This window comes from Acanthisitta chloris, unplaced genomic scaffold (genome assembly GCF_000695815.1).
Source record: "Acanthisitta chloris isolate BGI_N310 unplaced genomic scaffold, ASM69581v1 scaffold1356, whole genome shotgun sequence".
Taxonomy (NCBI): Eukaryota; Metazoa; Chordata; class Aves; order Passeriformes; family Acanthisittidae; genus Acanthisitta; species Acanthisitta chloris.
Window position 1 is genome coordinate 78,467 of NW_008677417.1, and position 14,408 is coordinate 92,874.

Sequence of the window (14,408 nt, forward strand, 5' to 3'; positions counted from 1 at the left end):
TCTCACATAACTTGCATGGATTTAAAACTAGCCTGTAAATCACTTCTAGGTGCTTTAAGAAGCCTGGGACTCTAACTTATGAGATACAAATTCACAGGTTCTGCAGTCATCCAATTCCAAATATTTTAAAATAGTTATAAAAATGCTGTGAAACAATGTTTTCTATTATAAATAGCTGTTCTAAAACTGTGTTTTTAACTTGCCACACAAGGAATTATGTAAGTGCATACTACAAATTCTTATTCATTTAGCTACCGAGCATTAGATAACTTAGGTTGCAATTCAGTGCCTGGTGTGTCTGGTGATTTACAGGAACACTCATAATAATCTATTAAAATTGTAACTCAGGCAGAGAAGAATTTGTTTGCAGCAGGGGAAAAGCCATAAACCACAGGAATAAACAGCCAATTAAATTTAAAACTATCTTCTAACATGGAATAATATGAAGGGGAAATAAAAGAGCTCTTGGCTCTGCAGCTGAGAGGCGAGTTGAGGCTGCTGCAGCGGCCGCAGCTCCGCACGGGGAGGAGATCTGGGGAGGAGGTTTGCAGAGCCCTCTGAGCACACACACACACACACACACACACACACATATATCACTTTTCAGAGGTGGCAATGCCGTGGTGCACAGCGAGGAGGGGACTTGGTAAGTCACCAGCCAGCACTGCCAGCAGCTCGCTCATGCCTGGCACTTCAGGTCTCCCTGTACAGGGGTTTAGTTTTTCCCCCTCCACAACACTGGTAATCGCTAGTGAAGCCTCTTGCTCCACACAGCCAAACTAAACGAGGTTTTCAGGCACCTCCCTGGGTATTTCTTTAACAAGTCACAGCCCGAGTGTGCCCATTAGCTCTGCTACAGCAGCGAGAGCAGGAGGGGACCCTGTCACCCTTCGGTGCGGGCAGTGGGTCGCGGTGGGCACACCATCACCACCCGCTGCCCTACGCTGCCAGCCTGAGCCTCACAGCCTGGAAAACTTCTGCTTTGCCCAGCCAGGCTAGCAAAGAGTTTTCTAGAAATATCTGTAAATGAATAGCTGCCATCAATCATTGTCATTCCTTTATTTCATGTCTCCTGATGAGGTTGACTAGTGTCATTGTTTGTTACTGTCCAAACCACATCTTCATTCTTGTAATGTCAAGCAGATATGACAAGCACACATTTTCCAGATGAGTAAGATACAAAGTCACCTTTTAATTTACAGTTGTTTGGGTTTTTTTGTTTGTTTGTTGGATTTTTATTGATTTTTATTTTTAATAAGCAAACGTGTTGTAAAATTTACTGGATGTTCAGTTGCCTTTGGTACTAAAACAAAGTCACTCGATAATGAAAAGAACTAAATCTGGAGTAAGAAATTCTTACAATAAAATGGCTACCTAAAGCCTTTTATAACAAGAATTCTTTTATGGAGCTTGTCCCCCACTATTAACTTCATTGCTTTCAAAGCAAAAATCTGCCAAAATTATTGCTGGAGCAAAAGAAATGCAGAGGGCAGGGAAATGCATTTAAAAAAAATAGAATGAGAGATTTGTCTGTTTTGTCTCTTCTTGTTTAAGTAACAGTTAGATAAAGAGAAATACAGCCCTCAGAGGACCAAACAGTGGGACAATCCTTTGGTTTTCATTATTCTTGTTGTTGTTGAAATCTTTGTGTTGCCGACATGGGCAGATTTTTAAGACTGATTTCAAACACTTTGTAGAGAGGGTGTGTGTGACAGGGGGTTAGCTAATGGAGTCTGCATAAAATGCAAACCAGATAAGAATGAACAAAATAAACCTGGCAGTATTTTTTAAAAAGGCAGTAATGTAGGGGACCAAGTGTAATAGAAAAGGCTAGAGTCTGCAGTTTTCCAGAAGAAAGGTTTGTGGAGCCTGTGCTGCCCGTGTCCCTCCGCTGGCAGCCTCCCTCCCGAGACCACCATCGAACACCTTTCAGCTGCAGTTGTGTGCAGCTTGTCTAAATATGTAAGATAACTTTTGTGGGCCTGCAGCAGCATTTCAGTTGGGGCCCCGAACAAAGAAGTACCAGTGAGCTTGGCACGGCACCTTGGGAAGGGATTGCAAATTACTGGAGCATCATATAACTTTCTTTCTTTGGTTTCTCCTTCCTTTTTAGCTAGAATAACAGAGCAAGGTCAAAAAAGCAGCTGTATTTGACCAAAACAATTAATTTAAAGTACTTACAAATTGGCTGTACAGTTTGGGTGTGAATATTGGTCATTCTCATTTTGTACTTTGTTTAAAATCTTGTTCAAACTGTTCAGGCCATTTTGAAAGAGGGTAGATTATACATAAAGCTTATTTCATATGCAGATGTTGGCAATATTTTAAATTGCAGATGTTTGTCTGGAGTAATAAGATATTTAGATCTGTTCTTTTCTTTTTGTATTGCTGAGGACGTTTATTGGTTTTGGTATAATTTGATTCCTGAATTTCATTTTTAAAAGTGAGTCCATTGGAAAAATCAGAATGAAAAAAGAAATTGCAGTGTGCATGGGGTGTTTATTTAGAATAATTAAGGGAAGGTGAGTTTAGTGTAGAATTCACCTTTTTAACCTGCTCCTAGTTATTTTGGCCCAGAGCTGATATTTTATTTGAAAGAAATACACATTTGTATTACCATTCTCCACAGACATCTCCAGTTCACATCATGCCAGCTGTATCCCCTGGGTGGGTGACGTGCCCAGCCCTGCAGCTCAACCCATGCAAAATGGTTTGGCCTTGCAAGAGCTGCAGCGCTGGGCCGTGCAGGGAGAGCTGCAGCTGCTCATCTTCCGTCCCATGGCAAAAATCCACATTTTAAACCACTGACTGAGTATAAGTCATGTGGCTCATGCTTTTCTGGTCACTTGAGCTCACGCAGTGCCATGTCTGATGTCTCTCTCTTCATGTGGTTGTTCCGAGGTGGAGAGATTTGGGGCAAATGAGCCTTTGAACAGGCACCCAACAGGCTGCTCAGTAAGGTGTGGCTTCAAAGTGATTAATGAAAGTAAAATTGCCCCTGATTATGGACAGTTGTGAAGGACATTTAATCACTGTGTCTGTTCTCACGCTTGGCAGGGAACTGTCTGTGCCCCTGCCTTGGGCAGGGAGATTGTAAAAAGCCCAGCCAGACCCTCAGCTCCGTGGAAGCCAGCGGCGCTTCGGTCAGTTCCCACCAACTGAAGGTCTGCTCTGTGCCCACCTTGCTCAGAGAACATAACGTGGGGAAAAGCTTATTAGTCTGGAGTAAAAAAATATTCATTTCAAACATGCTTTCTAGCACATATGCTCAAAAAAGTTCACCAGCTAAAGGGCTAGAGGACTCTTCAAATTTCCAGCTGATTTACTCAGCTCTCAGAGCCTCGTTGGCTGAGCAGGAGGATTGACAGTGTATCAGGGCTCCTAATTGAAAAGTAATAAAATCTCTGAGCGAAGCTGGCAAATGAAGGCCTCCAGCCAATTTGTCAGCTTGCAGTCAACTCTGAGGAGCCGGGCAGAGCAGCAAGCCATTAAAAATAGTCTGATAATAGCTGTTAAAACATTTTGCGGGCACTGGGGATAGAATCAAAAACAGCACAGCCGAACTCTTTGGGAGTGAATGCAATCAAATCCGTCTTGGCCCAAAGGGACAGAGACCATGGGGCAGAAAGCTGTCAAAACAGACAGAAGCCAGTCCGTGCCACAAGCCCCAGGGCTGGGTGGGCTTCACATCCCACTCCCAAGGCTGCTGGAGCAGTGCTGTGGAGGTGATGCACTCCCCAGGGAGGTTGACCCTGTCCTCCAGGCCAACCCTTGTGCTGCCACCTCGCTCAGCACCCATGGGCATCTTCTTCTGCCCCTGTGCTGAATGCACAGAGCTGCCAGCAGAGGCATGGGGGGGATTTGGGACTCTGGAGGGAGACAAGGAGGAGGGGACAGCAGAACCTAGCAAAGAGTGAAACAGGGGAGCAGGCCCTCAAAAATTAACCAGCTGTAGGAAAAACATCGGTGTTTATTCAGCAGGGTTTTAGTGAGGAAAATTGCCAGCTACAGCTGAATTAAGTATTGCTAGCAGCTAATTGAAATGTTACATGTTTTAATTTGTCTGATTTCTTTCCAGTGGGTGATGTTATTTATATAGTTTGTATATAGATAACGATAGACTATACAGAAAATGTAAAGATTGCTTCCAATGATCAGTAATATGAGAGCATTGACACGAGCAAGGTATTAGAAAGACATGCCGTCCTTCACAGCTAAATATTGACTTGTAAACCATATAGAAAAGAACATTCTCACTCTCATTTAAAGCTCTTGTTTTCTGTTTTAGTTTTTTACAATTCAGGATTTTTTGGGTTTTATTCTGGCAAAGAGAGATGTTGTTTTAAAACAAATACAGTTACCATATCCTCCTATTGCGGAAAACTGCATTTTTGTGTCCTTTCAGCCACATTGTTTCAAGGCCACCCAGTTCCCCTAGGAGGCTATAAACAGGGGAAGGATTTAAATCCTATTTTCTTTGTCGAGGATTTGGCAAGAACCCATATAGTAGGAAGCTGAGCACAGACAAAACCAAGTGAAAGGTGTCCTTTAATTCCCTGGCCACTGGAAGAACAAAACCTTTTCCCAGCGGGGTCCCGGCTGGCCGCACCCAGGCTGGCTTGGCGGCTTCATTTCAACTGCTGAATTCGGTGTATTTTTAGTTAACCATGTTGAGATTAATTAATTAGCCCCTAGGAGTTAGTGCCCATAAACGTCACCCAAAGCAGAGAAGTGTGAATACGTTGAGGCTGTTAATTCACCCAAAAATGGCAGCTCGTAATCTAGGCAGAGGAAATTCGGTCCCTCCGTCGGGATGACTGGCAGCTCCGGCGCACTGTCGGGTTACTGCCTCTGTGACAACAAACTACACATCAATTTAACTTCTTAGCAATGCTTAAAAGAGCATCTTTTTATTTCAGTGAGGTAGCATTTGAAGTTGCCATTAGGGAAAAAAAATTGCCGTGGGGAAGACAAACATTGGCATTTGGATAAGGAATAACGTAACTTGTCTGATACCTAGAAAACCTAGTAAATTTAGAGAAAAATGCTGCAGCTGTAACTTCAGTAGAATGGCAGAATCTATTGCAGTTAACCACAACTATCTAAATAGGAGCTAATTTACTTATGTGAGCCAAAATTCTGTTAACTCATAGCCTATTGTAAGATACACAGTGAATTCTTGGGTTTGTGTTCTGGTTTTAAGTACAGAATAAATGCGCTATAATGAGCAGTTGACAAGATGTTAATTCTAAAATCTTTTGCCTAAATGCAATAAGATGGTCCATAACTGATGCAAGTTGACAATGGGAGGTGAAGTGTACTGTACAGCCTGCAAAGAGAAAACTTAATGGCAGTGGAGGGAAGAGGAGATACTTAGCTTTCATGCTTCATACTGTATATTTTTTCTGTTGTATTTGTCAACTAAAATGTCTTATATATCTCTAAATGGTGTCTTTCTCTATATGTATAAATGAACAGATGCAGATAGAGCTCAAAAGCATGGCATGGATGAATTTATCTCTTCCAATCCCTGTAACTTTGACCACGCTTCACTCTTTGAGATGGTTCAGCGCCTCACTTTGGACCACAGACTTAATGATTCCTATTCTTGTCTGGCAAGTATATTCTTTGGTCTCTAGTGATATAAACATCAAGCAGCAAAGTCAAAACTAGTGCGAGTGGGGGCTAATCCCCCTGTTGCTGGAAGATTGACTTCTGTTTACACCAGGTTTGAATTTGGCCCAGAGGTACTTTCTTTTGAGAGGCTGCCTGCAGTGAACTGACTGTTGTTCTTCTCCAGTCGCACTGTCTTTATCATTTCTGTTTGCAATGCTTAAAATGTTTCTTCCTGCAAAGACAAACTCCAGTGTGGGGATGTGAAGTAGAGAGCAGTGTTTTGCAGCCTCCTGCACTGCCTTCCAGAGTCTTCTGGATGAAAGAACAGGGGAAAGATGACAGTCTGGTACCACCTCCCATGTCAATGGAGTCCCACCAGGAATAACTGTGGCCCACCTTTGTGTCTCTTTATGAGCAGGTATCCCAAGCAGGTAACAGATGGGACTATGTGGATAACTGCAGTCATGCTGCAGTCTGTCCATGCTCACGTAGTTGCATGCCCGTCCTGAGTATTCCCATGAGCACAAGTTGCAGCTCTCAGCCCACTGGAAGACAGTGGCACTGAGATGCTCCAGGACAGCTTGTAGCCGTTGGCTGGGGTGTGGTGCTTGGGGGCTCTTAGGTACTGTAAGAGCTTAAATGACAAATAACCTATAACAATGTGACTTGGGCGATTATTTTTTAGCAGTTTCAGTGAGGAGGATGAAGAGGTTCTTAGCTTTTGAGAAAACAACAGGATAAGTCCTTTCTAGAGGGACTTGAAATGGAGGACCTGTCCTGAACACGGCATGGAGCAGATCCTGATCTGCTGCCCTCCTAGTGTTGCACAGAACCCTCCAGACTGGGGTGTCATGGTGGGTTCCTTTATCAGAAGGACTGTGCTGTGCCAAGAGCCTTCACCTTTTGCCAGCTGTGCAGTCTCTGGAGCTGGGGCTCTCAAGTGCCTTGGTATTAAAAGCAGCAACCTGGGAACACAACTGAGCAGTTGGCAATGAGGTGGTCGGTATCAAATCCTGGCCTCCATGTCCCCCTCCACCATGGTGCTCCTCTCACCTGCCCTGCTCCTTGCGCCACACGCAAGGGCTGATCTCTTCAGAAGGGCTGAGATCCAGTAAATGCCATTAGCAATAGTCAGTTGTCACCTTTCTGAGGAGAGGCAGGGCTAGAAGGAACAGTTGTGGACATCCCCTGAGGTAAGGATGGGGTGGGGGAAGGCTGCAATTTACCCGCAGATACCCAAGTGGTACAAGTAGGCTTGGTGGGAGCATTGTCAGACCTGCAGCAGGTTCCTCACCAGTTCCATCGAGGTCTTTGCTCTGGCAGGCAGTGACTTTGGCATGCAGCTTCTGCTCCCCACGCATGGCTGACCCTAGGAAGACCATCCCCATCCATGCATGTCTGAGAGGTTGGCTTGCCGCTGTTTTGTCTCTGTGCAGTCTCAGGCCTGGTGAGAGAGCTGTGGCCATTGAATTAAACTCATGGAGAGGTGAGAGGCCATCACTGAAAACGATTAACAATGTTTTTCTTCAAGAAACCCACCAGCTGCACTTCTGCTTGTTATGGAGATGTTTAGGCCCTTGCTAGAAGCTACCGGAGCGGTGGAGCTCCCCTCAGCACCAAGATTCATGCCTCTTCGGAGTGGAGCATCACCAATTAACCATCTTCTTTCAAATCACCCATTGCAGTGTTGTAAGGAAGACAATAACGGCCTGTGTTCACCTAAGCTTGGATTTCACATGCTTCTTTACTTACTTTGCCATGGTTTTGTCCTGATTATGGTGTAAAAAAATCAGACTGACCTCAAAATTTGAGTTTTAACTGCAAAGAGCTCCCACTGTTCTTGCTATGTCTTTGGAATGTTGGTGATTGATAGCACTGCGCTGACTTGGCTGGAGGAGCTGTGAGCCCGTGGTAAGCCTGCTCTGTCCGCTCTGTGTGCTGCTGGGCAATTCTTATTCTCCCTACAGGACATTCTATGCAAGGTCCCACAGAGTTTTGCCTCATCACACCTCTTCTTGTTTTCTAATGTGGACGTGGAGGTGCCAGGGAAGAGTTACCCAGACACAGTGCTCACCCTGACAGAGGATAACTCAGCATCGCTTCCTTTCTGTGGAACCAGGTTAAACAACACTGTTGTGAGCCCACTCGCGGGCTGAGCCAGGAAAACAAACAGCCTGGCTGACTCATCTCAGCCACGGCAGAAGTGATGTTTACTGGCAGAGAGCTCTGTGCTGGGAAGAGGAAGAGCACTTTCTGCAGAGCTTGCTGAGGGCTCCTGCCCATCGTCCACACACTGGTAGCACAGTCACACTCAGGGCGATTCCGGGACTTTTGGGAAGAGTATTCAGCTGTTCCAGCTTAGCATGGAACCCACACACATATGGGTCTTCATTCCCTTCCTTGGGAAGAGCTGCCCTTCATCTCTTCCCAAGACTTTCCAACCCACTGCCAGCATCCAGCTCTCACAGCCAGGTCTGTGCTGGAGCTGTATTGCCCATGATGTGTCAGCATTCATGGGATTTGCATTATACAGTACAGCACGTACTGGGGAAAGGTCTTCAGAGTGCCCAGCCTAGCCGAGATGATGTGAAGGAGTCAGATTGAGAGGCCCATAAAGCAGGCCACGAAGATTAAATTCTCATGGATTTCCTATGGTAAATGGGAAAATTCAGCTCATGAAATGTGAAAATTTTCCCTCAAAAATTCTGGTTTTCTTAAAAGTTGCATTTGACCTCAGAAAACTGGCCTGTGTTTCACAAGCCCTGACCAAGCTTTGCTTTTCCCAGCTCCAAAGCTACCAAAGCACTCCCTGCTGGTGCCTGGGACTTGTGACTCCTTATCAAAGCAGTTCAGCTTGCTGAACATGGTCAGTGGAGTTCCCTGTGCTCTGCACCCTTCCTTCATTATTCCCTCCAGGTTTCCTCATGCCATTGGAGACCGTCTGTGAGAGCATGCTGAGCTACACCTATCTGCACCAGGGACAGACACCCTGTATGTCATCGCTGTCAGCTGTGTTTGCCAGGCTGGCTGGGTGTCAGCTGGTTGGGACAGGCAAACCTTCATCAAGAGCCAGGATCTGCCTGAAGATGTGGGGGATCTGTCTGAATATAGCCTTTCATCAAACCTTTCATCTTCACCCATAGCCTGCTGCCTCTGCTCCCGTGAGGTCTGAGGCTCATCACTGAACTTCTGAGCTTCTGCTTGCACTTCCCCTCATTGCACCATGGCCGTGATCTTGAGTGTTTTTATCCCCATCCCTTCTGTCCTCCTGAGGACCAGTACATCCCAGACCTCAGTTCAGAAGAGAAATGTGGGGTGCTCTGGATCTCTGGGTCCAGCCTCCTGCTTCTTTCACCTCAAACTCTGGGCTTGATACTTGACTCCAGTGAAATCAGTACCAGCCTTTCCATCGATGTCAGTAGGGCCAGAATTTCACCCCATAGGGAGAAATGAGTCCTTTGTATGTATTAGGTGAATATAACAATTTCAGCTGCACTTCTCCCCCCATAACTAAATGCAGACATCTATCATGGAGCAATCATGGCATTTCCATATTTTTACTGTGCCTGATCACCGAAGACTTAAGTGAAGAAAGACAAGGTGAAGACATGGTCCAAGGATGTAACAGACAGGCAACATACAGAACTCCAGAATCAAGCATAATACCCCAACCAAAAATCAGACAAAAATACTGTTAAAAGTGGTGAAGACAAATATACCCCTCCCAAAAAATAGCCTTCCAGAGGGCCATCCCATCTGCATTGTTCTGTGTCTTCATTTTGAAATGTGCACTTATAGTGATCCCAGCACTGTAGCTACTCCCTATATCTATCATTTTCCCCTCATTATTTTAATTCTTTTCTCAATCTGTTTTGGAGTTGGCCCAATAAGGATGAGCAAATCCTTCTCTATGTCTTTGAGCTCTTAATTGATATTTCTTCAACTCTTTTCAAAGCAGCTATTTTGGCATCTAGAAAAGATTTGGTGTCATCTGAGTGGTAGAAAATATATTTTAATCTTTCACAGCAGTGTTGTTTCTAAGATGTAGCATTTGGGGTAACAGATGGGGTGGCAAAGAAGTTGCCTATAGGGGCAGTGCTCTGCCTCAACTACTCTCCCGCCCGCTGCAGGAACTTTTCAATTAAACGATGAAAGATTTTGCAGCTTGATGCATTCCAGAGCTGCGTCTTAGCAATTGTTTAGCACCCAAATTTCCATGTAAATATTGACGGTTTTGCAGCATTTTGAAAAGCAATCTACGAGATTATTCTCGTTCTCGTTAACGCCTTTCCCGAAGGCAGAGGCTCACTCCGCTTCGATTGTCCCAGGACATTCACCAGAGCTGTCCCCTCACGCGGAAGGGCATCTTCCTTGGGAGTCTGGACATTGCACCACAAGCCATGTGTCACCAGGCCTTCGGGACAGACAGACAGAAATAGTCTGAGGTTTCTGTGTGTGTAAGGAAACTCTGCTCGTGAGCACAGCTCTCCTTTGCATCGGTGCTGAGGAGGTGGGCGATAACTGAGCGCGTCACCAGCGGCACGCAGTGAGGACAACGGGAAACATCCCTTTCTGATACTGCAGAGCTGCCTTCCTCCACCTGCAGGACGTTCCTACCTGCCAGATGCGAGAGAAGTCATTATTCAGTGTACTCCTCCATCCTCTTCCCCCAGATCAGTCTTCTTGCTCCTGGCCAAATGTACAATCCCATCCCTGAAATGAGATTAATGTTTCACACTGTAAAATTAACCAAATCTTTGTCATCTCTTAAAGGTGTCTTTTTTTTTTTTAAATCTTTTTATTGCTAGGCACCAACATGAACTGGCCTAACTTTTCAGCATTTAAGTGACATTTCCCTTTAATGGTAGCATGATATATTTTTGTTAACATTTGCACTGAGTATATGCTGTGTTTGGGTGATGGTGTACAGACTGTATTGTTTGAGTGACCTCTCTCCTTTTTCCTTAACATAGCCTTAGGTTTGTATTGCTTTTAATAGAACAGTTGATCACTACACCTCCAAATCTGATAGCCTTTGTATTTAATAACTTATATTTAAAATCAAGTCTCTTTATTTCTAAACAGGGCTGGTTTAGTCCTGGCCAGGTCTTTGTGCTAGATGAGTATTGTGCACGTAATGGAGTGAGAGGCTGTCACAGACATCTCTGCTACCTCAGAGATTTGCTAGAGCGCGCAGAAAACGGAGCTATGATTGACCCCACCTTACTTCACTACAGCTTTGCCTTTTGTGCATCACATGTTCATGGCAACAGGTAAGGAATTCTTCTTGGCTAGCAGTGCCCTGCCAGCAAGGGATGACTTTGTCAAATATAGGTTTCCTTGGATAATGCACAACAGTCCCCAATTTGTTTTCACAGTGGATGTTTGGCAGCAGCACTTCTAGTGGCATAGTCGGTTTGTTTGTTTGTTTCGTTGCTTGTTTAATGTAAGCAGTAAAAATGCACATAGAGGATCCAGAAATGAGGGGTTTAACTTTCTTACCCAGGCACCTGCTAGATGCAGTTCTAGACAAGATAAAGTTGAAGTACATGTGACTGTCACTGGTTGAATAAATAGAAGTAAATGATACACTGTGCTGATTTAATTGCTGTGAGAGAGGATCTGACAAGTGCAGCAGTGAAAATTGCAACAGTATCAAACTTCAGTGTTCAGAAGGCCTTTAAGCCCTCGGGCACCCATGTCTCATTTAAAGTCCACGTGACGTCAGTTCAGAAATTGCTTAGACATAACTGAAAATATTATCTTGCTCTGTTACAAAGCAGTTTCAGTTTCAGAAGAAGTCAGTTCCTTTCTCTCAAATGTGGCAAACCTTTGATGGGAGGAACTGAAGCTGTGCTTTTACCTTCTCTATTTTGTTGACATCCATAGCATCTAGTGCAGGCTTCTTTTTCTGCTTTATTCTGTTAAATGGTATTACATACTGTGAGATATCACTCTGTATCCTGCATATGCTGCTGAAGAAAGGAATGTTATAAAATAATTACCCATTTTCATAAACCCTCTGGTAAATACCACCCCAAATTACAACATGCATTGCCCAGGTTTCACATTGCAAGGCTGTCGCTTGCTTTTGCAGTTACTTTCATACATCTTGTCATGGAAACCAAGTTTTTCCTTCCTTAGTTTCTTTTTTAGTTCTGACTTTCCTTTGCTCATTTGTTCTTTCTTTGCCAATTGTTACATGATTTCAGTTGTTCCCTTTCATCTTAATTTCCTTTTGTTTTATTTTGAGTTTTTTCATGCTTTCTTCTTGTTTCTTTCACTTTTGCTGCTGGCCTTGCCCCCCATGCTTCAATCACTCCCCCAAGCCAACTCATGGCAGAATTACTTGGTGGGTCACAGCCAAGTGCAGACGGCGAGGGGGGCAAAGCGTCTCATGCCTCTGCCGCTGAAACGGAGACAAAAAAGGATTCCAAAAAGGAGTCCAAAAAAAAGAAAGAGCCCAAATCCCAGCCGAATCCAGAGCCGAAAAGGTAAGCGAAAGCACACAGTGCACAGGAGTGTGTTGCAGAGGGCACCAGGCTCCACAATCACTGAGCACTTAGGGCAGTTTGCATCATCATGGCTTGGGGAGACCTGCTGCAGCTCTGGCATTTGGTCATATGCTCTCCTGGGAGCTGGATGGCATTTAGGCAGCCGAGTCCCATAGGAGGTCAGGACCTAGAGTTTTTTAGGCATGTTTAGGAGATGGTTCACACAGTGTGTAGGGGATGGGACCAGGCAGCAAAACTGCCTGACTCACTGCCCTTTGTCCTAGGCAGAACTCATCCTGGCAGGCAGCTGGTGTGAGGACAGGACCTGGTTCAAAGCCCATTTGACCCATAACAGAGAGGAGGTTGGCTGCCAGTACCCCACATACCTGTGCCTTCTCTTCATCAGGGTTTGTGGCAGGAGGTATCTGATGGTACTGGCCAAAGTGACAGCCTGCCATACCCTCCCCATGGGGGCTGAAGAGTTGTGGGCTCAGGAAAATGTTATGCTTTAAAACCAGTCCTATGCTGTACATCTTTCCAGGGCCGTGTGTGGCTGCTATGCTGTGCCAGGAGCTGCTGGGCACTGCCAGAGGGGCAGCTCAGCCACAGATGGGCTATTCCAGTCACTAGTTTAAAATATTCCAAGAAAGGAACGAGGTGTTGTGCTATGACTTAGCTGTCTTTAGCTGATGGTTGACTTCACATCTGAAGGCTGAAGGTTCATATTGCTTCTTGGTCACTGCCATCTCTGTGTTGCCTGGGGATTTCAGGAGGCTCTGTGTGGGAGCTGCAAGGCTGTGGCATTCCACATTCCCACCAAGGGCAGGCTCTGTGTAATACCCAGCAGTTTGGTACAGTGGCTGTGGGGTGCAGTGTTTTTGCTACCAGAAGGTCACATAACGGGACCACAGGGGGTCCGATGGAAAACGCGACTTGGTGTCGAGCATGCCTACTGTAAGAAATCTGAATATCTGAGTGGAAGAGTCACGATTTCTTTTCAGAAAGCTGTTGAGGCCACATGCATAGTGCATTTGCTAGCTGGCTGGCGGAGAGTGATGGAAAGCCAGTATTTACCCATGCAGCCCTTACTGGCAGTTGCGACGTGTGTAAAGCCAGGTTCGCTTTAGCAACATCCCCTCCTCCCACCCACTGTGTCCATACGTTGCTTGTTGCCTTATGGCTGGCCCTGTTCTCCACAGGAAACCTACAGCTCATGGCAGAGCTGAAAACTTTCCATGCAAAATTTGTCAAGGTGGCACACCTACCCCAAGACAGCACAGAATCCAACAGAACATCTTGGAGCGGCCATGCATTGCATTGTTATTGGGACACATGGTGGTCTAGGAAAGGTTGAGTTACAAGGCGTTTTTCAGTTTAACAAAAGCTTCTTTTTCTGTTGAAACTGAAGAAGTGCTGATTTTTTTAAAAAAAAAAAAAAAAGTTCCTTCACTTTCAGACAGTAAAAAACCCCGAAAGAGTGGTTTAGCTTTCCCCAGGATGAGGTTGGCTGTCAGTCAGAATATGCCACCCAGTAATGAAGGTCGAGTAGGGAGATAATTTCATGTGGCTATCAATCTCCTGTATTAGCAGCAGACAGTGATGGAGCTGAGGTGGGCTGTCTGTTTGTATCGTGTTTGCATAAGGTCAGGCAGCGAGACAACAGTCGCTCGCAGTCAGCGGGGAAGTGCAGGCAGGCTGCGGTGCGGATGCTGAGGACAGCCTGAAGGTCAAGGCTGACAGGATGACAGGCGTCAGCGCGGGGACGATGCCTCCTCGCCTGTCCTGCTCGGCCGCCGCGCCGCAGCCGGGACGGGAGCAGGACGGCTGCTGGTGGAAATGCACCTCTAGCTTGGAACTGACCCTGCAGCCGCAGCAGGTGAAATGGTCAAAACAGGATTTTGGGGACATTTTGGAGCCCTGTTGCTTTGTATGTCAGAGTTTGGTTTTCCCCCCTCCTCTGTGCTCATGTAGCTTATTCCAACCCTGAAAACCTGACATAATCTTTCCAAACCAAGGCTGTAAATTGCTGCTATTTTTGCATGACAGTCCCCTTAAGTTTTCTGTTAATTTGATCCTTTTCCAAATTAAAATAGAGTTAAATGTAAATTATTTCTCCTAAGTTTCACCTCCTGCAGATACCTGACTGTGGAAGGTCAGGCTGTCAGGAAGGCAGAGTCCAGTAAGAGGAATTTCCACATGGTTTGCTGTTCCTGAGGTACTTGCTCTTCACTAAGATTGAGGAACTCAATGCTTTTTAACTGTTGTAGTCACTAGGGAGTTGACAAGAGGGTTTTTGTT

At 45.3% G+C, this 14,408-nt stretch overlaps 1 protein-coding gene across 1 annotated transcript in view; it reads left to right on the forward strand.

Moving 5' to 3' along the window:
• CADPS2 (Ca++-dependent secretion activator 2) overlaps positions 1 to 14,408 on the forward strand; it is a gene marked incomplete at its 5' end in the record, with an annotated part of 168,979 nt that overhangs the window by 75,533 nt on the left and 79,038 nt on the right. The window contains 2 exons of the mRNA XM_009076477.1: positions 5,479 to 5,615; positions 10,702 to 10,889. Of these exons, the coding sequence (XP_009074725.1) occupies positions 5,479 to 5,615; positions 10,702 to 10,889 (325 nt within the window). The remainder of the gene's footprint in view (positions 1 to 5,478; positions 5,616 to 10,701; positions 10,890 to 14,408) is intronic.